The 22,716-nt window shown below is 40.6% G+C and overlaps 1 protein-coding gene across 1 annotated transcript in view; it reads left to right on the top strand.

Moving 5' to 3' along the window:
- PKHD1 (PKHD1 ciliary IPT domain containing fibrocystin/polyductin) overlaps positions 1-22,716 on the top strand; it is a gene marked incomplete at its 5' end in the record, with an annotated part of 392,126 nt that overhangs the window by 218,656 nt on the left and 150,754 nt on the right. Inside the window, one exon of the mRNA XM_081094978.1 lies at positions 2,868-2,996. Coding sequence (XP_080951104.1) covers positions 2,868-2,996 — 129 coding nt within the window. The remainder of the gene's footprint in view (positions 1-2,867; positions 2,997-22,716) is intronic.

Raw genomic sequence — 22,716 nt, 5'->3', positions numbered from 1 at the left:
ACTTGATCTTTTATTTCTTCCCATTGCTCGTGCTCATTCCTCTGTCTAGAGTGCAGATTCTCACCACATACCCTCAGCACATCTCACTCCCCCTTTACCTTTATAGCTCCCAAGCCTTTCAAATGCAGCCCAGATCTTCCCCCCTAGGAAGCCTCCTTTGCTCTGGTACCATTAAAGAGAAATCCCTTCAGAGCTCTATCCTCCCAATATTTACTTATACAACTTACATATGCTATTAGCTCCTTGGGGCAAAGTGTGGTGTAGTATTTCTTTTTGTATCCCTACATTTTTAAGGCAATTCTGTAGAGAAGACATCGATTATTTATGGTTATGAAGTTAGCAAGTAATGAATGAGATCTGCCCCTCCCACCAATCATGTGAGATTCCCCATCATATGAGTTCTTGAAACTCCCAGGAAATTTTTCTAGCGTGAGAAGAAACTATTTTTCATAGAACAAATGTATTCCCTCTATAATACTTAATTTCATTTGTGGTTTAATTTGAACTACTTAAAATATTACTGAATAAAAGAAGATCTGTGCTGGAAGAAGAATGTTTAGTCATCTGTGAATCTTTTCATCCTTTTCTGAGACAATTTCTCTGCCCCGTGACTGTAGCAGGGATCATATTCCAGTAAAGAACATGTGGGTACAATTCAGCATGGTGTGCGTGATGTGATGCTGGGCATTCCTCATTGGAAATCAGTCGATTTATGTTTCAATTCCCTGATGAAGAGGCCAGTAGGAGGGTTGAAAAGAAAATGCTGGTTGATCATCAGTGGTAGAATCAATAAAAACCATTTGGAACATAGGAACTGTATATAAATTATTGCAATGAGTGGTGTCCAAATTATTATCCTGCTTTTAATATCCATTAAGAGCTATGAGATCATACCTTTTGATTCAGTGATTCTATTTTAAGAAGAAATTAGCTTAAATACCAAATATTAGAAATTAAGTAAACTATGGACTTTTCATATAAAATACTAGAGGCCCAGTGCACACGGGTAGGGTCACTAGGCCTGGCCAGTGGTCAGGGCCAATCGGGGCCTTCCAGCTACGGGCTGGGGCCTCCCTTCATTCTGTGCCGCCACCTGGTGGTCAGCACACTTTATAGCGAGCAATCGAACTCCTGGTCTCCCGGTTGAACTCCCGAGGGGACACTTTGTATATTAGCCTTTTATATATATAGAATAGAGTCCCGGTGCACAAAAATTTGTGCACTCTGGGGGGGGACTCGGGGGGGGGGGGGGCCTCAGCCCAGCTTGTGCCCTCTTGCAGTCTGGGACCCCTTGGGGGAAGACAACCTGCTGGCTTAGGCCTGCTCCCCGGGGGGATTGGGCCTAAGCTGGCAGTCAGACATCCCTCTGGCAGCCCGAGAGCCCTCGGGGGATGTCCACTTTGCCAGCGGGGAGCAGGCCTAAGCTGCAGCCGGGTATTCTTAGTGCTGCTGAGGAGGCGGGAGAGACTACCATCACCACCGCTGTGCTGGCAGCTGTCAGCCTGGCTTGTGGCTGAGCAGAGCTTCCCCCTGTGAGAGCGCACTGACCACCAGGGGCCAGCTCCTGCATTGAGCGTCTGCCCCCTGGTGATCAGTGTGTGTCATAGTGACCAGTCATTCCCAGTCGTTCTGCTGTTAGGGTCAATTTGCATATTACCCCTTTATTATATAGGATAGAGGCCTGGTGCATGGATGGGAGCAGGCTGGTTTGCCCTGAAGGGTGTCCTGGATCAGGGTGGGGGTACTGTCTGGGTGCCTGGCCAGCCTGGTGGGTGGCTGATGGCTGTTTTCAGGCTGGCCACAGCCCCTTTAGGGTAGGGGTCCCTGCTTGGGTGCCTAGTCAGCCTGGGTGAGGGGCTGATGGATGTTTGCAGGCTGGCCACAGCCCCTTCAGGGTCGGGAGTTCTGCTGGGGTGCCTGGCCCGCCTGGGTGAGGGGCTGATGGCTGTTCGCAGGCTGGCCAAGCCCCCCAGCGGGGACCCTCGCCCCATGAGGGTGGGCCATCCTAGGTGAGGGGCTGATGGCTGTTTGCAGGCTGGCCACAGCCCCCAGCCACCCAAACTCCCAGTGGAGGCTGGCTGGAAGCAGGTATCTGGGATTTATTTGTCTTCTATAATTGAAACTTTGTTGCCTTGAGCGGAGGCCACAGCCTGCCAGGGCAGGTGGGAAGCTTGGCTTCCTCCATTGCTGGAACAACCAAGCCTCCTGCTTGCTCCAGCTCCATGGCTGCCGGCAGCCATCTTGCTTGGGTTAATTTGCATATAGTCGCTCTGATTGGCTGGTGGGCATGGCTTGGGTGTAGCAGAGGTGCGGTCAGTTTGCATGTTTCTCTTTTATTAGATTAGATAGCCATTATATTTACAAGGAGTTATAATGACACGAGAAAATGCATATGAAAAATTACTAAGCTAAATAAAGAATAGGTTATAAAATTACATATATAATATAATCTCAATTATATAAAAATGCTGAGCAATTCTGGAAGGAAATACAAATAAAAGGTTAATGGTGTTATCTCTAGGTAGTGAGATTATAGGCAATTATTATTTTCTGATTTTTCTTTCTATATTTGCCTTTTTCAATTGTTTTATGATAAGCTCATATAATAATTATAATAAGGCAAAACACAATCATTTAATAACAAAAGTAAATTATATTTTCCCTAGAAGTGGAGATAATCAATGGAGTGAATAATTACTTGCTTTGTATCTGATAGAAGTTTTGTTGGAAGTTTATAAAATTTTAAAAAGCCGCCACTTCTGGAGGTGAAAATATCACCAGCATTCTAAAATAATAATAGAATTTGCAAGTTATCATAGTGAATCAGATTTTCAGTTACTCTTTACTTCTTCCCTCTTGTTTTCTAGCTACTACCTCTGTGCCTGAATCAGCTTTAAAATGGTCCCTCCCTGAATCATGGACAGGCATTGAAGAGGGCTGGGGAGGACACAACCATACCATCCCAGGCCCTGGGGATGACGTCCTGATTTTACCAAGTAAGTAAAAACAATTCTTGAATTAATCACTGACAGACTGAACCAGGCCAGTCTAGTTGGGGATTATCTGTCATTTAAGTTTATTGTACGACACAGTAGAGAATGTGGAAATAAGTAGGCACTTATAAGTGAAATCTGGAAAAAATAGCTCAGCCAACCTTCATTAAAGGTAGAATAAGTAGTCACAATGCCAAGAGGACTTAAAATTATGGACTAACTAGATAATTTTTTTTATGTGTTTGAAAGGCAGAGTACATGGAAATAAACAATTTTTAAAATGGCTCTTAATCTTTTGCCTGTGTGAAGTTTTTACAGATAGGTCTGAGAAAAAAATGATAAATAAGCCCTTCTGTTGCCATGATTTTCCAAAGATGCTAGAAAAGGAACAGGTTAATAAAATAGAAAAACAAAATATGTATCATCTATCTATCCATCTGTCTATCTAGAACTCCCTCCCTGTGTACTAACAGATAGGAGAAAGATGATTCCTCAGATATACTGAAACACATATCACACTTAAAAAATTCATTTTTTCTATATGGGTAGTTTTTGAAACTCCCAGAAAGTCTCTCCAACCTGAGAAGAAAATATTTTTAATAGAACAAATATATTTCCCCTAAAAGAGCTAACTACATTTACGGTTTGAACTTAAGTAAATGCTGCATAAAAGAAGATTGGTACTGGAAGGTGAACATCTGGTCATCTGTGAAGTAATAATGGTAATATTAAGCATTTGTTGACAACTAACAACATGGAATTATTCTCCATATATTAACTAATTTAATCCCCATAATAACTCTGTGATATGAGTGATATTATTAACCCTATTCTTACTGACAGAGAAACAGAGGCCAGGGCAGTTAAGAAATTGCTCAGGGTCACAGTTTGAGGTTCAGCAAAGCCAGAATTTTAACCCAGACTGTCTTACTCCGAGTCCATATTCTTAGCCAATCAAGTGCATTCTTCTTCTAAAAAGTCTAAGAGTATGGGTGGTAAGGGCCTGGGGGAGAGGGGACAGGAGTGGGCTGGAAGAGGTTTAATGTGGAGAAAGGAGGGACTTATGTAATACTTTCAACAATAAAGATTAAAAAAATAAAATATAAAGTCTAAGAGTAAACAAAAGAGAGTATTTTGTTGTTTGTTTTATTGATGACAAAAAAATGAAGGCAGAAAAAAAATAGAGTAAAATACAATTAAAAAGAGAGAGAAAAACAACAACAAAATATACTATCTTCTGGGTAGTGGTGGTGTGCCTGTAATTGCATAGGGAGTTGAGGGGCTGGAGGGAGTGGGCTGATCAATAGGAACTTGAATTATCATTATTATTATCCAACTCCCCTATCTTCCACTTCTCTCCATGGAGGATGTAACTTTTTGAGTAAACAAGCTCATGAGTCATTCCTATACGAAAAGAAAAAATCTGTTCTGTCTCAGCCATCTCTTTGATGAATCTGGCCAGCGGATTGGCCCTGGGCTATGGTTTTTCCCACTGAGCAAGCTGTTTCTCCCACCCTGTGCGGAAGCAAGAGAAGCTTTTGAAGGTTGCCAAGCTTTTAATATCCTTTGGGACCTTTATGCTGAGTGAGGAGCAATCTTAGCTATCTTGCTTGGCATTGCAGTTGACTGTATCCATGTGTGTCCTGGCCGCCTAGAACCTCTGGCATTCTCCAGCATCCTCATTCTTTTGTTCATGGTCAGCTAATGAGATGGACCTGAATTCTCCATAAGATTGCTTTTAAATAGCACAAATCAGTGCTTTGGAAAAGATGGGTGGCGGCATAGTCATTGGATGCATAGAGCATCTCTCGTCCTTTAGTATTATTGTGAGAACCAGAGGAGTTAAGACTTTTAAAACATGTAGTTATTGTTTATTATTTGTACTTTTCAAATGTAAAGATAAGCAAATGAAAACTGATATGTAATACATAATAAGGGAAGTCCTTACTCTTTTCCTGTTGCCCCTTTCTTCTAAAAAGCCCTCTTTGAACTCCAGCAAATCATCTTTTAGTGGCCAGCATTTTAATTCATTGTTCCGTTCAGTTTTGAGCCTTACATAGGAGCTGTTCTGGCTAATTTTTCTCTGCTTATTTTTGGCAAACCTTGGCATTCTGACCTCTGATGGAACTTTGGGTTTAATTTACCTCCTCTTTCTATTTGTGGTGTGTATTCTTAACCTTTTCCTGGCTCTCCTGTTTCTTTCATTCCTAGTCTTCTTTGAATCAAGTACAATTTATTCACCCAAGTCTGGCACAAAATAGGCAGTCAATAAGTATTGCTTGAATAAAGGGCACACGTCAATGTTGTCATCCATAATTTAATACCAGAAATAAATCTTTGAGTTTGACATAGTACACCGATACAGTTTTACAGGTCTGTGGAAAATAGTGTCTTCTCCTTTGAACAGATTCCTAATAACTAAGATTTTTACCATGATGATAAACTGCCACTATAACTCGAGTGCTTGATGTGTGCCACACACTGTGCTGTGTGATCCGCATATATTTCCTCAATTAAGTCTCACAACTACTTTATGCGAGGATGCTGTTTTTACCCTCCTTTGATAGATGAGAAATCTGGGACACAGAGAGATTAAGTAACCTGTGCAAGTTTCATCCAGCTATTCAGTAAAGAGGCTGGGGCAGGAAATCAGACACTTTGATTCCAATGCCCTATCTCTTTATCATATCATTTTTAAAAACTCCACATCCCCGCCTGCTATGCTTCAGTCACGTCAGACTACGTTTTTTACTGAATTCATATTTCTCTGCTGGCTGCTCACATTGTTCCCTTCATGCGGAATTAAACCGAAGAGAACTTTATTATTTACCCTACTCGAGGAATTCAATCTTACCACATCTCCGGTAGGTGCACAATCCATAGGAAAACTGGAGAAACTTCCGAAAGAAGCACCTGGTAGTAAATGTAGCTATAATTCAAGGTCACACTCCTTTCCAATTCAGTTTAACCAACATTCACTGAGCACTCACGGTGTTCAAGGCACTGGACCAGGTGCTCTTGATCTGAGGCTCCAAAGGCAAATCAGATACAGCCATGACCTCAAAGCAGCGAGTGACCTCAGCTGGGTTAATAAGACACATGATACATAACAATATAGCAAATAGCTGCAATCAAAGCAGACGTGTTTAGAATCACAGTCGTGGTGGAAGAGAGGCATTTGAAGTGGCCCTTGGAAGATGGGATAACGGTCTGAGGGACAGTCTGAGACACTAGGGCAGCGGTTCTCAACCTTCTGGCCCTTTCAATACAGTTCCTCATGTTGTGACCCAACCATAAAATTATTTTCGTTGCTACTTCATCACTGTAATGTTGCTACTGTTAGGAATCGTAATGTAAATATCTGATATGCAGGATGGTCTTAGGCGACCCCTGTGAAAGGTCGTTCGACCGCCAAAGGGGTTGCGACCCATAGGTTGAGAACCACTGCACCAGGGCATATTGGGGAGGTAGCGAGGCTTCAGGAGACAAGGAGGGCTGTCCAAGAGGATAAACCTGGGTCTACATTTAGATTCTGACATTTACCAACGGTGTGATATTGGATAAATTTTAAACCTTTCTGACCTTCATCTATAACATGAGGGCCATAATTAACACATCATAACATTGAGCAGGGTATTGGCAATAATGGAATTATGGATGAAAGCTGTGATTTTTAATGTATCAGGGGCTCCTTTCCTTCATTTTTTCCATCTGGCTGCCCCTCTTGGCCTCTGCTATTAGCGACACTTCGTATTTGCTTTCCAATGACTTATTATTTAATTTTCACAATATCTTTGGGAGCTAAATAGGTAATAACTATTATTACAGTAAAAACCCATTTTTACATAATATGATTTTAATGGAACTGCTGATTTTATAAAATGAAAGTGACTGGTAAAGAAGATTTAAGTGATACTTTTGAACCCCTAATATAATTTTATGGTGTTTTGTGTATTTTAATTCATTAATAAAGAAAATGGGTAGAACATTCCCATCATTATTCAAATAGAATAGCATAATTTTTTTCAATAAAATTCTTAGGGTAAATTGCCTGTTTTCATTCTCTGGGAAATCTATTTTATGGAATGACCTCAGACCCATCCTATTTTATAAAAATAGGACTTTACTGTACTAATAAAAGATATCACTGTCTTAAGTATGGCACCGTTTTCCTTTGAAGCATTCTGTCTTTATAGACAGATTTATTTATTTTTTTATTTTTTATTTTTTTTAAATTAAATATTTATTGTTCAGATTATTACATTTGTTCCTCTTTCCCCCCCCCCCATAACTCCCCTCCTCCCAATTCCTGCCCCACCCTCCGCCCTCACTCCCCACCCACTGTCCTCATCCATAGGTGCACGATTTTTGTCCAGTCTCTTCCCGAATCTCCCACACCCCTTCCCCCCCCAAGAATAGTCAGTCCATTCCCTTTCTATGTCCTTGATTCCATTATAATCACCAGTTCATTCTGTTCATCAGATTATTTATTCACTTGATTGTTAGATTCACTTGTTGATAGATGCATATTTGTTGTTCATAATTTGTATCTTTACCTTTTTCTTCCTCTTCCTCTTCTTAAAGGATACCTTTCAGCATTTCATATAATCCTGGTTTGGTGGTGATGAACTCCTTTAGCTTTTCCTTATCTGTGAAGCTCTTTATCTGACCTTCAATTCTGAATGATAGCTTTGCTGGATAAAGTAATCTTGGTTGTAGGTTCTTGGTATTCATCACTTTGAATATTTCTTGCCACTCTCTTCTGGCCTGCAAAGTTTCTGTTGAGAAATCAGTTGACAGTCGTATGGGTATTCCCTTGTAGGTAACTGAGTTTCTTTCTCTTGCTGTTTTTAAGATTCTCTCTTTATCTTTTGCTCTTGGCATTTTAATTATGATGTGTCTTGGTGTGGTCCTCTTTGGATTCCTTTTGTTTGGGGTTCTCCACGCTTCTTGGACCTGTAAGTCCATTTCTTTCACCAGGTGGGGGAAGTTTTCTGTCATTATTTCTTCAAATAGGTTTTCAATATCTTGCTCTCTCTCATCTTCTGGCACCCCTATAATTCTGATGTTGGTACACTTGAAGCTGTCCCAGAGGCTCCTTACACTATCCTCACATTTTTGGATTCTTTTTTCATTTTGCTTTTCCGGTTGGGTGTTTTTTGCTTCCTCGCATTTCAAATCATTGACTTGATTCTTGCGCTCCTCTGTTCTGCTGTTGGGAGTCTGTATAATATTCGTTATTTCAGTCCGTGTATGCTTAATTTCTAGTTGGTTCCCCAACATAACATCGAGGGTCTCATTAGTTTTCTTGTAGATCTCATTAAGTTTATTGGCGGCTTCTAAACAGTTCTTGAGAGACCTTAAAAGTGTGGTTCTGAACTCTATATCTTCCATTGACATTTTTGTCCTGTTTCTTTGTCTCCCCATTTTGTTATGCTTCCTTGGTGCACCCCCTAGTGGTCTTTGTGCGCACTCTTGTAGTTAAGCCTTGATTGTTGTAGCTAATACCAGGGAGGGTTTGACCTCCAGGCCAAGTGGCTATGAGAATCAGCTGTGTCTGCAGTGAGAGAACTTCTGTCTTCTAGGGAGGTGCTAATCTAGCCTTTGCCTGAGGCTATCCGGCAAATGCCTCTGTGCAGGGCTTGGGCGGGGCGGGTCGCACAGGATCAACAGGGTGGGCCGGAGAGAGCAGTTATGGCGGCTCTCAGTGCTGTCCCCAGGGGCTCTGCCTCTCTGAGTCCCAGCGACCGCTGCAAACCTCGGAGAGAAAGCTGCACTCGCTCTGACCGAAGCCAGACAGTCCTGCTTCTCCCGTTTGAGTCTGGGTCCCTAAAGACTTGCCCGTATCTGGAGCTCAAAGTCTGCGACTCCCTCCCGATTGAAAATGCCAACCGTGCCCTCCGCCGCCAGCCCGCTCCTCACACTCCTCACCTCAGAATTTGACTTCAGCACTGCGCCTCCTCTGAGTGTCCCTATGTGTTTCTCTTTCCTCCTAGTTGTAGGACTTCCACTCAGCCAGTGTTCCTGTGGTTCTGGGTGATGTCCGTTCCGTCTTTTAGTTTCACTTTTGAAGTAGTTGTTCAAGGCAGCAAACTCCGGCGTTAACCTATGCCGCCATCTTGGTTCTCCGGGATCAACATTGGATTTAAAAAATATAATCGGCCAGAGAGATAATGGGGGGAAAAGGGGACATAGGTAATACTTTAAACAATAAAGAATTTATATATATATATAACATCAATGATAGAAACATCAATGATGAGAATCATTGATTGGGTGCCTCCTACACGCCCCTCACTGGGGATCGAGCTTGTGCATTGACCGGGAATTGAACTATGACCTCCTGGTTCATGGGTTGACACTCAACCACTGGACCACACCAGCCAGGCAGACACTGGATTTTGAAAGAGCTGTAAATTCTTCTCAGTGGTATTATATGGAGTAAGCTGAGGTAACCAGGAAGAATTTGCTCCCGTATTTTAGTTTATGATAACTGAGCTTCATACAAACAAGTGTGTCTGATTGTCTTTCCCTCCTAAATATTGGAAGGATTGGTCTAAATGCATCCTAGTAATCTTACAAAACCAAAAAAATTTGCAAGTTTGAAAGCCTCCAACCTTCACAAGAATAGCTAGCTGGTCAATGGGTAAAATGATCCTGCTAGCGTATACTTTCAGTTTTATCCTGAGCTGATCTAACAGGATCTGCGTAAGATCCCTCCCTACCCCCATGCTCTCTCTCAGAGAGTTGCAGCCACAACAGAATGACACCCTTTTCACACAGGGCAGACTTAATGAAAGGAAAATGTGTTATAATTTCAAATGATCGGATTCTATTTTGAAGGGTACAGATATGATATCATATAGCCTCCAGCATATATGTGTGTATGTGTGTTAGAATTCCCTGTGTTCCTTTTTTAAAAAATTACTTTGAACTGTCCTTATTTGAAAATGAATGAGAGAGTCCTGTTTTTCTTTTATAATAGTTCTTCTGTTTGTTCTGATTTTCAATACTCGGGTAGTTTAAATAGCAAAGAGGTTCATCAAAGTCATGTGATGTTCAAAGATGGCAATATTTAACGCATTTCCTTGTGAAGTTGCGAGGCATTAAGGTTGGTGATATAAGGTAAGATGATCATCAATCAGGAAGTAATTTTTTGGGGGAGGAATTTCTACAGATATATAGCAGTATTAGCTTGATTTAATTTTTTTAATAGCCGGAGATTATAACTAATTTAGGGTAAGATACACATAATGCACAAATTTAGGTCTGCAACATCAATTAGAAACCAATTATTATAAATATTAGTGTTCTCTCTGTATCTTAAGTAGTTTTCAAAAATTCTGGTCACACAAACCATCACCCCATTTATTCTGATTCACTATTAAGTGAGATGGGGGAGACATTTAAGCTTGAGTTACTGGGGTCCTTTGTCTGATGCGTGATATCAGAATGGTACTGTTGGTCGGTGTGTTCTGGAAATCTGTCACTACTTAACAAACTGCCTAGAAACTTAACAGTTTGTAACATACAAATATTTTATTTTGTTCACAATTTTGTGGGGTTGGGCTAGGCTGGGACATTCTTATTGAGATCCTCCATGAATTGCAGTCCAGGAGACTTGGGTGGAAGCTGCATGCCTTCTGGGCCAGCTTAGTTGCATCAGAATATCATAACCATCACATTCTCTTGGTCAAGCAAGGCACTAAAGCCAGCTCAGATACAAAGGAGGAAAATTAGGCTCCACTCTCAATGGGAAGAACAGCAAAGAACTTGCAGCTGTCTTTAATCTACCACTACGTATGTGTTTATGTGTGTGAGTGTGTGTGCACACATGTAATTAAGAGCAGATGTACTTGACAATTCAAAAGGTTTGAGTGTTTCAGGGTTTCCTAAATTTGTTCTGTCTTCCCTCTCTGGGAAGACATTAGATTCTATTGACTTACAAGAGTCAGAAATTGAAGAACACCAGGAGACAGACTGGGCAAAGGATTTTAGTTTCTTTATTCTTTAATACCTGTAATGCTTGGTGTTATTGTATTGCCTCTTAACTGCCTGAAAATGGGATTCTTAAACCCTCCAAACATAATTAAGCCCCCAGTCTGGGATTGCTCACTCTGAAATGGGGTAGATGACACTGTTTGGGCTGCAACCTGTGCCCAAATCTCTCCATCTGTGACCAGAAGAAGCCTGATAGGGGAGAAAAGAGTCTGGTGGGGGAAGGGGAGGAATGGAGCACAAATATTTAGAGCAATTTTGTTTCTTTTGGGGGACAATAGTCAATATTTTCTTTAATGTTATTTAGGATATAAATGGGAAAGTTTTTTTTTTTAAAGTGTTTATAGGGAAGAGCAGACAAATATGATTAAGAGATACTTTTGACACAGAAACTTTAACCAGCATTATTATCAAATAAAAATAAACAAATAAAAAGAAAATCTGAAACCAAAGATCAAAGGATATTTAGATACTGTGTAAATCTCCTCCCTTTTAGGCAGTTTCTTAGAGGGAAAACAGACCTCTGTGAACTTTGCCTAATGGTAAGGGGTGTTAAGGCCATGTCCTTCCCACAAGAAGGAAAAACCAGGCTCTCAGGCACCATGGAGCAGGTACTTCTACAGACTGCAAATATACAGGGAGCTTACTATACTAGTATAAAGCTAGCTAAGTGTAAAATCCTTTGCAATGTGGAGTCCTTTGATGAACTGAATAATCACCTAGTAATTTGTTTTATTTTGGGGTGTTTTTACATACATATATTTATGTAAATAATAGATACACAGCTGCTAGGGAGCCTACTGGCTATCTAGTCCAACTAACATGAACTAAGGTAATGCAAGTGTTTTAGAAAATGTAAAATGCTATGAAATGCATTAACATGATTGCCCATATATTTGCCATGTTTTGTACCATGAACAAGAGCAAAATTTGTCTCCTTGTTTTCAACCCAAGATTGCCTCTTAAAATATATAAGAAGGAATATTGTTTCTTTATTTGTTGTTTTAGATTTATGTCCCTGAAATAGAATTACATCTGTGAGGGACACTTGGAGACTGGGGAGGTCCTTCTAGTTACAATGACAATGACTCAAGTGGCTTCTTATAAATTAATAGCAGTATGACCCTAACCACTGACCAAACCACTGACCAAGGCTTGTGACAGAATTCCCTTGCCAGGGTGGGTAACCAGGAATTTGAATCTCGAATGTGTGTGTGTATGTATATATATATATATATATATATATATATATATATACATACACACACACATAAAAATTGTTTCAGTTAAAATAATAGCAGAGATTTTTATTTTCTATAAATGACAAAAGGAACATAATTTAAAAATATATTAAAATAGGTTATACCCTTTCTCAAATCTCAATTTGTCACTCTGCTTGTCTCAGTCATGGTGTTTGTTGTTTGTTTCTGGGCTAATTAGAACTCACTTAGACTCTTCTCTTGAGACCCAAAGTCATGGTGGTCCTGACACATTTTATGGCTTGCTAATTTGCTGGAACTAATTAGAGTTTTTACTCTAATTCAGTGTTTTCCAAATCCTTTTATGTCATCACTCACCTGAGAAACATACTCACTGTGATAGTCTATTAGTATTATAGCAATTTTTTAGGAGGGGGCATATTTCCCCAGGATTTGCAGGTCAGAATTTGGGTTAGAAGCAGATACTGGCAAGTGTGAAATATGTAAGAAACCCATTCCATAGTTTATTTTGGTACTTAGCCCCACCTATAAAGAATCACCACTTTTCTAACTTTCCAGACTTCTGACTCCAGCATCCCAGAAGTATGACCCTTCTGGGCACTGGTGTACTAGCCCCTACAGGAGCCTAGCAGGTATACATGTAAAACACGTATGGTGCTTTCTTCAGTGCAATAGGTGTAGCTTCTTGCTGGTATAACAATTTCTTTCTCCTGCATAACTTTTGCACACTTCCATGCACAGTTTAAAACTACTTTTTAAAGGAACTATGCATTATTTTCCTCAGGACTTTTAAATGTACTTTGGCCTTAACAGCCTAAACTACCAGCTTCATAGTAGCAATAAGTAGATTGGTGGTTGCTATGGAAAAATATAAATATGTATCATCAACTTGATAGGAAATCAGAATTGGCAGGACTTGGCATTTTATTAATTGTAAGGGTAAAGAGAATGAGGCTGAAAGATGACAGGACGTTTGTGTGTGAATGAATGAGTAGGAATGTCATCAGTAGAAATAGAGGATGCAGGGGAAGGAATAGTCCAACAGGGAGGATAATAAACTCCATGACAGATATACACTACGTTTCCTGTGCTGATGCCTGGACGATAACAGGAGGTGTGGAGCAGGAGTTGGGAGGGGAAGCCAGCCAGGAGTCTGGATTTAGATTTGGTAACCCTCAGCAAGTTGACTAAGTAAGCCCTGGGGATTGACCCAGGTTAGAGCCTACATGAGAACCATCACAGAGAGATATGGGGAGAGGGTAAGAGATTACATCTTGGAGGAAATTCTTATTTAAGCGGCTGGAAGAGAAACCAGGGTAAGAGCAATCATGAAACCAGGAGGAGAATAAGAACAACAGAACATGGAAAGGAGGAAAACCAAGATGGTGGAGGTGGGCAGCAGTAAATGTTCCAAGGAGGACTAGGAAGACAGTAATTTAGAAATTGCCTGGGAATAAGCTGTGTACTCTCTGGAGGCTCCTATAAATCAAATGCAAAATGTGATGCTTGCCTTGCCTTACAGTTCCACACATCCGCATTGGATCTTTAGGAAAAGCCTTGTGGGGAATAATGTCTTCAAGGATTCCAGTATCTTTGTTAAAATTAAAAGCAATTACTCCCTGATGAGACAGCAGCACTTCTAGATGGGCACTCTCAACCAGGTTGCCATTCTAGAAGAGATTAATGCCTAATATCAACATCCCAAAAATAAATATCAATGGACACTGCTAAGTGTTCTAAATTCAGAGGCTCATATGATAGGTTAATTACAACAGAAGTGGTCAATTTGTACAGCTCAATCCGTTTGGGAAAATAGAAGAGATTATATTCTCGAAGATGTCACTGTCATTTTCTAAAGAGATAGAGTATTACAAAAATGTAAAACATCGCAATCAATATTTTTAAAACAGATTTAGAAGATAGTGTGTAATTCTTATAATAAGTTCAGTTCTGGAAGTAAGAACTGAAGGTTATATTTAAAATAAGCAGCACTAATCCATCAGAGTACATTGTTTGAGTCCTTTCAACTTTGAAATGCTGAAACAAGCATCCATTGATATTTATGTTGATATTAGGGACTAACCTCTTTGTTAAAGTCATTAGTAAAAAGAGTGACCAACTTCTCTGGTTTATCCATGACTGAGGGGTTTCCTGGGACACAGGACTTTTATCGATAAAACCTACAAAATATATGGCAAACCAGGATAAGTTAGCCACCCTACTAAGAAATCACTTTTAAAGTTCTTACCAACCCCGTATTCTATGGTGTGAATTGCTACAAATTTGCTGAGAATTAATGAAAAATGTCATTGCCTTAAATGCATAAACTTATATTTTACCTAGTTTTCTTCCCTCAAGAAATTTGTCTCATGGAATTAACATTCTTTGAGGAGACACAGGCATTTCTTACAAAAGGAAGGAACCGAGTGATTGCATATGTGTTTTGCCCTCCTGGTTGGGGCTGGGGAAGTATGAGCTAAGTAAGAAACAGCTGCTCGTGGGGCCCTTAATATAAGCTGGCCATTTTCACTTGCTATAATTGAATTATTTAGCTCATTTTCTCTATACTTTATGGTCTGTTTTCTATATAGATATTTTTGGAATGTAGAATTAAATAATTCATGATTTCCCAATTATTGTATTAGCTGCCATTTCTTGAGTTGATTATACTTTCTTGAGGGAGCTCTTTGAGTCTCTTTGTATGCAGAGCTTTAAAGATAAGAAGTTTGCCCATGAGCAGCTGATCAGAGGTGAAGCCAGCCAGCAGGGGAAGAAATAGCATAGGTGGCTCACTGTCAATCCTTTAGTCACCACACTTTTATACAATCCAGGGGTTCTTAACTTCTCACATGCCCTAGGTCTGTGTAGCAGTCTGGTGAAGCCTAGACCCACACTCAGAATAATATCTTTGAATACATAAAAATAAAATAGAATTATAAAAGGAACCAGTACTTTGATCAAAATATTAAAAATAAAATGTTTTTTTGTTATTCCTCACCGGAGGATATTTTCCCATTGATTTTTTAGAGAGGGTAGAAGGGAGAGGGAGAGACACATCAGTTGGTTGCCTCTTACACGCACCTCAACCAGGGCCGAGAAACCTGCAACCAAGGTACATGCCTTTGACTGGAATGGAATCCAGGACCCTTCAGTCCACAGGCCGAAGCTCTAACCACTGAGCAACTGGCTAGGGCAAAAATAAAGTTCTGTATAATAATACATGTGCTTCATTATTAGAGCATTAAACAACACTGTCTAGTGCTGGTTGTAATTACCATAATAATTTAAATGATGTAGATATTCTTCTAAAGGTGCTGCCAAAAATGTCTTTCCTCCCTGTAAACGTAGGCTGTTCCTCCCCTGGAGAAGTGGGGGGCGCACTCTCTTCTCTATGAATCTGGGCTGGCCTTAGTGACTTGCTTGACCTATAGAATTTGGAGAAGTGATGTTCTGGGACTTCCAGGGCTAGGTCACAATAACTCTTGCTTGCATAAGAAGACCTTTTGGCCTGGATGTCTTATTTGCTATTGGAATATTCCCTTTGGGACAGAGCCCTCAGGCTATGGGAATCTCAAATTACATGGAGAAGCCACATTTTTAAGCTCTAGCTAGTAGCCAACATCAGTTTCCAGCCATGTAAGTGATCTATCTTGGACATGCTGGCCAGTTGAGCTCAGTGCAGGCATACCTCATTTTATTGTTATTTGCCTTCACAGATGTTGCATTTAAAAAAATTTTTTTTAATAAAAAGGCAAGATCCTCCACCAGCAAAAATATTGGGACTTGCTTTATTGCAACAATTAGGTAAGGTTAGGTCTTCTGTGAATAATAAAGACCTGAAAAAGTTTATATTCTCCTTTGTATGAAAAAAGTCAGTTTCACGGTATCGGGGACTTGGACTCGATTTATCCCCTCGTGCACCATGTGCTGTTTCCATTCCTAATCCCCTGTGGTCCACTGTGTCTGTTGGAGCTCGGCCACTGTGACCACATTCTAGGCAGGAGGGAGTGGAAAGGATTCTTCCTATATGTCCCGCATGACACCTCTCCTTACTTCTTTTTTTTAAAAAAAAATATATTTTATTGATTTTTTTACAGAGAGGAAGGGAGAGGGGATAGAGAGTTAGAAACATTGATGAGTGAGAAACATCAATCAGCTGCCTCCTGCTCACCCCCTACTGGGGATGTGCCCACAACCAAGGTACATGCCCTCGACCGGAATCAAACCTGGGATCCTTCAGTCCTCAGGCCAACACTTTATCAACTGAGCCAAACCGGTTAGGGCTCTCTTTACTTCTTATTGACCAAAATGTAGCTGAAAGGCCATATCTAACTGGAAAGGAGGCTGGGAAATGTAGTATTCTGGCTGGGTGACGCTGTACCGTGTTCAGCTAAAAATGGAAGTTTTTGTTACTAAGGAAGGAGAGAAAAAATGCTGAGAGGCAATTGTATTCTTTGCCACAGCTCTCTCTCCTTCTTCAGTGGAGGAAAATGGTCCCCAAAAAGGAGGACCAAGAAGGAGCTCAGAGACAGCACAGATTCAGATCCAGACCTCCACATTCCTGAGTCTCTCTAGTTCATCACAGAATCCCTACTTAACCATGTGGGGGGATGAAAATAGAGCCTTACAAAGGCTGTGATATACAGGGTCATGGTGATGTACACAGATAACACCATCGTAAAATATATTTTAAGAGAAAGGTAGGAACATGTTTCTTAGAGGTATAGCCCCACACGTGGAAATTAATAGCACTTGCTTAACAAAACCCCGTCAGTGGAGAGGGACTGGCTTTGCTGTGTAGACATTATTTAGACCAGAACTCCGTCAGGCTGCGGTGCTCTCCAGGGCCTGCTCCGTGTCTAATAGCATCTCCTCGCTTTTCCTCATTTGTAACATCAGTGATGCTTTGCAAGCAAGCCCCAAATCCCATCTGAAGCCATCTGTTTGCCTCACTTTTTTTTACATGATAGCTCACCTGATGGTAACTTAGTGTCTGAATAAAAAAATCATTGCTCTTACCTAGATTGAGCGGGGGGGGGGGGGGGGGGGGTTTGTCTGCTTTAACAACAGTGGGTTAACCGCACTTCTCAGTGGGGAGATGGTGTCTGCAAAGTCCATGCAGAGGGTTTGCACAAAGGCACTGTTCCAGGGCTGTGCTCAGCAGTGCATGTGGCAGGCATGGCCCTGCTGGTTTCTAGTCCATTACTGGTACCAGAGAACTTCTCATCTCTATGCTTCCAGTGTTCAGTATAGCTTCAGAACAGAGAAGATGCTCTTTGTGTATTTGTTGAATTGAGTGAGTGGGTGAGTAGATGAATGAATGTATGAATGATGTATCGTATGGAAAGCTAATTAAATTCTAGCTCCTCTCTTCCAATCCTATTGATGGTGCAATTTCTGGACCTGTGATAGATCAGCAGGAATATTGTTGGCGCAGTGAGGTCAGATGCCTGGGGGTTGCTGCTCTGGGGGCGTGGCTTTAGTTCTGAATCAGAGCATTGGTGCTGATAAACCAGGCCCCTTCCCTGTCCCCTCAGCCCCCCATAGGGGAGGAGATAATGTGTGGAAGCACTTTCTTTTAGAGAGATCTAGGAGAACGTGTGCAGAGAGCAGTCTCCTCTCACAGGTTCAGGTGTTTGTGATTCCAATCCTCACCACACTGGCAGTGTTTACTAAAACCCTGTGGAAAGGGAAGTGGGCACGATCCCATGATGGCACAAATCTTATAAATAGGATTTAAACTTAACAAGGTGTAAATACAGACACATACCTCTAATGCACAACTGTTTCCAGATTGCTGACTCCTAAATCCTCCGGAGGAACCACTGGACAACTAGCTCCTAGAAATGCAATTCTGCTTCTGAGGTCCCCGAGTTCTGCTAATACGGGAGAGCAGAGGCTGTCCCGGGAGCCTCATGACTCCCCCTCACTCCTCAGCTGAAATATCTTGCCTGTGCTACTCTGACTTCACCCAGCTTGTTTTTCTTGTATTATAAAGGGGATCAAAAGCTTGCTTCATAATTAGTGTTATCCTTAACCCTCATAATAACCCCAGGGAGTGGCGGGAAGGGTGCAAGTTGTCAACGAGTCATGATTTATTGCCTCATTCTCTTATAGCTACATAGCAATGAACGGGACTTGAGCCTGTCATCACGATCTTTAGCTAGTCTCCTTGTCTCTGTTATTTTTTTTATTTAGTTGAGTTGCTTTAATGAATGGCATACTGACCTTTCTCTGCATGCATATATTTACAAGTGAAGGGGAGGTGGATCTAGGTATTTGTTACCTGTCTGATCCAGTGGCACCCAACATGGGGTAAGAAAGATAATCCCTTGAAGAGCAGATAATGTTAGAACCTTTATTTTTATTTACTTTTAGCGTATTCTTTGAAAGGTTTTTCTTTGTCTGTGTTTTATTATGTAGATAATATTTATTACATTAATATTGTGGTGTGCATATGTAATTTATCAATAAATTTATAAGTAAATAACATCGAGAATATATGACTAAAATTATAGTCAACTAGAGAAGAAATATTTGGCATTTATTTGAATTGTAATACCACATTAGTATTTATAAGTCAAAAAAAGTATTTGCTAGTGAAATATATACTATATAGGCTACACATCATTCTATATGTATATGGCTTATATAAGTTGTTTAAATTGACTGGAAAAATATAAAATTAGAAAATTAACTTCAAGAACCTATTTTAATTTGAAAAGTAGGGTAATCTTTATGTAAACCTGAAGAACCTTACATTCAAAAGCAGCAAGTTTTAAGTGTCTAAAGGCCTTGGTCTTGTGTATCATTGCTGTATAATATTTCAGGGGCTTCCCAACACTTTCAGAGAACTTTTCATCTCTGTGAGTTAAATCTCAAACTTATTCGTTTGGACTTCAGAGTCCTTTGTGATGTGGCCTCACCGTTCACCACTTCCCTGTGCTTCTCATTCCCCGATCACACTCATCCACTTACTGTTCTTGGGTGGAATCAACTATTGCTCCTGCTCAGTCATTTATAGTTTCCATTCTCTCTGCCTAACTATAACTTTCCCCAACTCTCTCGCCCCTTTCCCATCCTAACACTCTCTTCTAGTTACTCCTTTTCATCCTTTAACACTCAATTTAGTGTCACCTCTTCCAGAAAGTGTCCGTAAATTTCACTTGATGTAATTTCCCTTCCCCTGTGCTCCTGCAACACTTTAGGCATATTTTAATTATATACCTTTATTCTGTAATTATTATTTACTTGGATATGACCTTAAGGGCAGAGGCCATACTTTATCTGGCTTTTTATATCCCTCGTGGACAGCACAGGATTTGGCATGTTACAGATACTCAGTGAATGCTCGGGCCAGTGAATGAAAGAATGAGGTGCAGGCGCTGTCCCATCAGTCTCTGCTAAAGCAAATCTAGGGATTTGGGAAACCTAAGGAGATGCCACTGCCATGCTGAGAGTTGAAGCAAACAGGGAGGGGTGCAGGATGGTGAGTCCTAGGAACCTTTGCAACTGACCAGGAGGTTGCTCGTTTAGTTGGGGAGCTCTGGTGATCTGGGACTCATTCAACACCAGCATTTATTGAGAATCCCCGGGCCAGAAACTTAGTCTTTGTGGGTTGTGATTCCCACAGGTAAGATGATACTCTATCCAAGAGAGAGCAGGCTCCTTCTTTTCCTTAATGGAGTTCTCTGAACTTTAGTATTCCCAGTAGGTGCCTCTCATTTCCCTTCTCCCCTGTTGAGCTGGTGGCCTTACATTCAAGCTACTCTCCCACACAGCTTGCCCCCTCCCTCCTCCCGGCACCTTCCACCTGAGCGGTTGATGGGCCTCCTGTGGATCAGCACCTGAGGAACGGATGGGCCTGGTGTAGCTTACCAATCAGGAGTTTAGAGCTCACCCGGGATTTACTGCCTTCCCAGCCTGCAGGCCTCCCATGGCTTAGCGTCTAGAGTTGACACACCTCCTGTGGTTTTAGCTAGCGAGCAGCTTGAGGATCGTCTGTTTGTTGTGAAATGGTTTCAGAGGTTACCTTTTCTCATTTGCATAGTATGGATGCACCTGTTTTTGTTTGTTTTCTTTTTGGAGAAACTATCAAAGGAAGTGTGTAAACGAGAAAATATTGGTGCCTCCTTAGAGCTATGACATTGGCTACTGCGAAGGGGCCCAGGTTTTGCTGTTTGTAAGAGTTAAGAACTACATCATAATACTGGTGAGGAAATTATTTGTAGCTGAGGGAATAGGAGACGTGCAGTAAGCCTTTTAGGCTCCCAGAGTATTACCTGGTGTGAATTTAATATCTTATGAGTCTGAATGAATTAAAAAGGCGTCTCATACTTCTTAAATTATTTTATTCATTTGCAAGTATAAGTTGAGAGAAAGTTTTGGGCACAGCAAGCTTACCCTGTAGCTCAAGAGGAAAGAAAAGGAAACAGTTAAAGGATTTTAAACTGCTAAAGAAGACTTTTGCATTTTTCTAGAAAAGCAGCAGTTTGCATGAAAATCACAGCTTTTATACATTAACTATGGTTGAGTCTCTCCCCAAAAGCAGTGTAAGAAATGTGACCCCAGACCTCATACCACCCAGACCTCCGGCCCCGCCCACTTCTTTCCCCAGGGAGGAGGAGCACTAGGACCACAGGGGCATGTAGCTTCCTCCCAAGGATTTTCAGGTAACAAAGAGAACCGGGAGACTGGTAGGTAGTCAGAAAATAGAAGATATTGACAACTTAGTTTTTGCTCAGTTTAATTCTCACTCAGAGAGAAAAAATTTAACCATGATTTTTATAAACTTTACTATTTTAGTATTTCTCTTTTCCCATCCTCATTCCATCATGGCTTATCCCAGACAAACCCAAATTACATCACATTAATAAGGACCATGCCAGAATTTTAGCACCAAGTGCTGAACTTGCCCTTTCAAGACCCCAGATTATTTTAATACTATTGGTCAAAGAGGCTGAGTTAAAAGTGGAAATCATAAAATAGTTTCTATAGGAAATGATCTAGAAAATAGTAGAGGTATTTAAATTTCATTTTTTGATGTGACAGATTGAGCATAGTTAGATTTCTCATTTAATGATAGTAACAATAATTATAATATGGTATTAACAGTAGCATTACTAGTCATAATATGCCCATTAATATAATAAGATAATATGAATTCTGTTTTTTTAAATGTGCCAGGCATTGTGTTAATTTTTATTTTATCTCACTAAATTATCATAAAAATGCTGTGACATTGGCACTGTATTTTACACACAAGAAAACCAAGATTGAGAGTAGAAATTCTTAAACTTTAGTGCATGCATAAGAATCAACTGAGATAATTTTTAAACAGTGATCTGCATTTTGAAACTACTCTGCAGTTAGTACTGAAGTAGGATGTCCATGGACCATGATTTCGAAAAAACTTGGCTTAGAATAACACTCCCTAGCACACAGCCAGTAAAAAGTGAGTCCGTATTTTAATCCAGATCTGTCTCATTCCTGCTGTCCCTCCTTTCCTTCATGTTGCTCTGGATGAAGAAAGGTCATTACTTTTCTCGCTTGCCTTTTACATCCAATTTCATCCACTACTGGGCATCCTTATAATAACACCAGGTTTCTGAAACTTTTTTCTGTTTTTAAAAAGTTTAAATAATAACTGAAGTCTTTCTTGCCCAAAATAATATAAAGATATACAGAACAAAATATCAAAGGATTCTTTAACCCTTTCTTCTTGCCTTTCCTTGGATAACTGCTATTCTCAATTGGGATTACATTGCTCTTTCTAATGTGTGAATTGCTCATTGTAGCTTTTCAAAATATTAATTGATTGAGCACTTTGTGTCTGGCTCCATCACAAACCTGTTACTGAATTGACTTTGTAACCCTCATAACCACCCTACGAGGCACTATTGCTAGCCTTCTTTATCAACTGAGGGCAGAGACTTGGAGATCATAAAGCTCCTTGGTAGGGAGGCAAAATTTAGACCCAAGAGTCTGACTCCAGAGCCCTTCCATGCTTCTGATGTGCCAGGCATTGCAGTACTTTCATATGTAGTATTTTACCTAAGTTTTAGTATCACCTCCATGAAGTATTTTGCACTTGGGGAACAGAAACCCAGAGAAGCTAAGTAGTTTTTCCCAAGAATATCTTATTTGGGATTCAAACTTAGATTTGTCAGAATCCTAACCTGGTGAGCATTCTATTGCACCAAACTGCTTCTTGGGCAAATAGTAATAGATGAATTAGCCAATGTGTTTGCCCTGCACTAATTCTTTGTCAGGCATCCGTGAATGGAGCCTGGAGAGGATGGGGACTCAGTTGAGAGGCAATTGGCACTACAAAAGTACTTAGAGTCTTAGACCCTGGATATAAGTGGAGTGTAGGCAAGTGAGGCATCAGCAGGCTTCTGACCGTTAGGGAGTGAGGAGCAAATGAGGGCACTGGGTTCTCAGGGATGGATGGGCACTAGAAGGAAGGAAGAAACAGATACTATACTGTCTTCTTTAAAATATTG

This window comes from Myotis nattereri, assembly GCF_964212035.1.
Source record: "Myotis nattereri genome assembly, chromosome: 6".
In the NCBI taxonomy this organism is placed as follows: Eukaryota; Metazoa; Chordata; class Mammalia; order Chiroptera; family Vespertilionidae; genus Myotis; species Myotis nattereri.
This window is presented reverse-complemented; position numbering and strand designations above follow the sequence as displayed.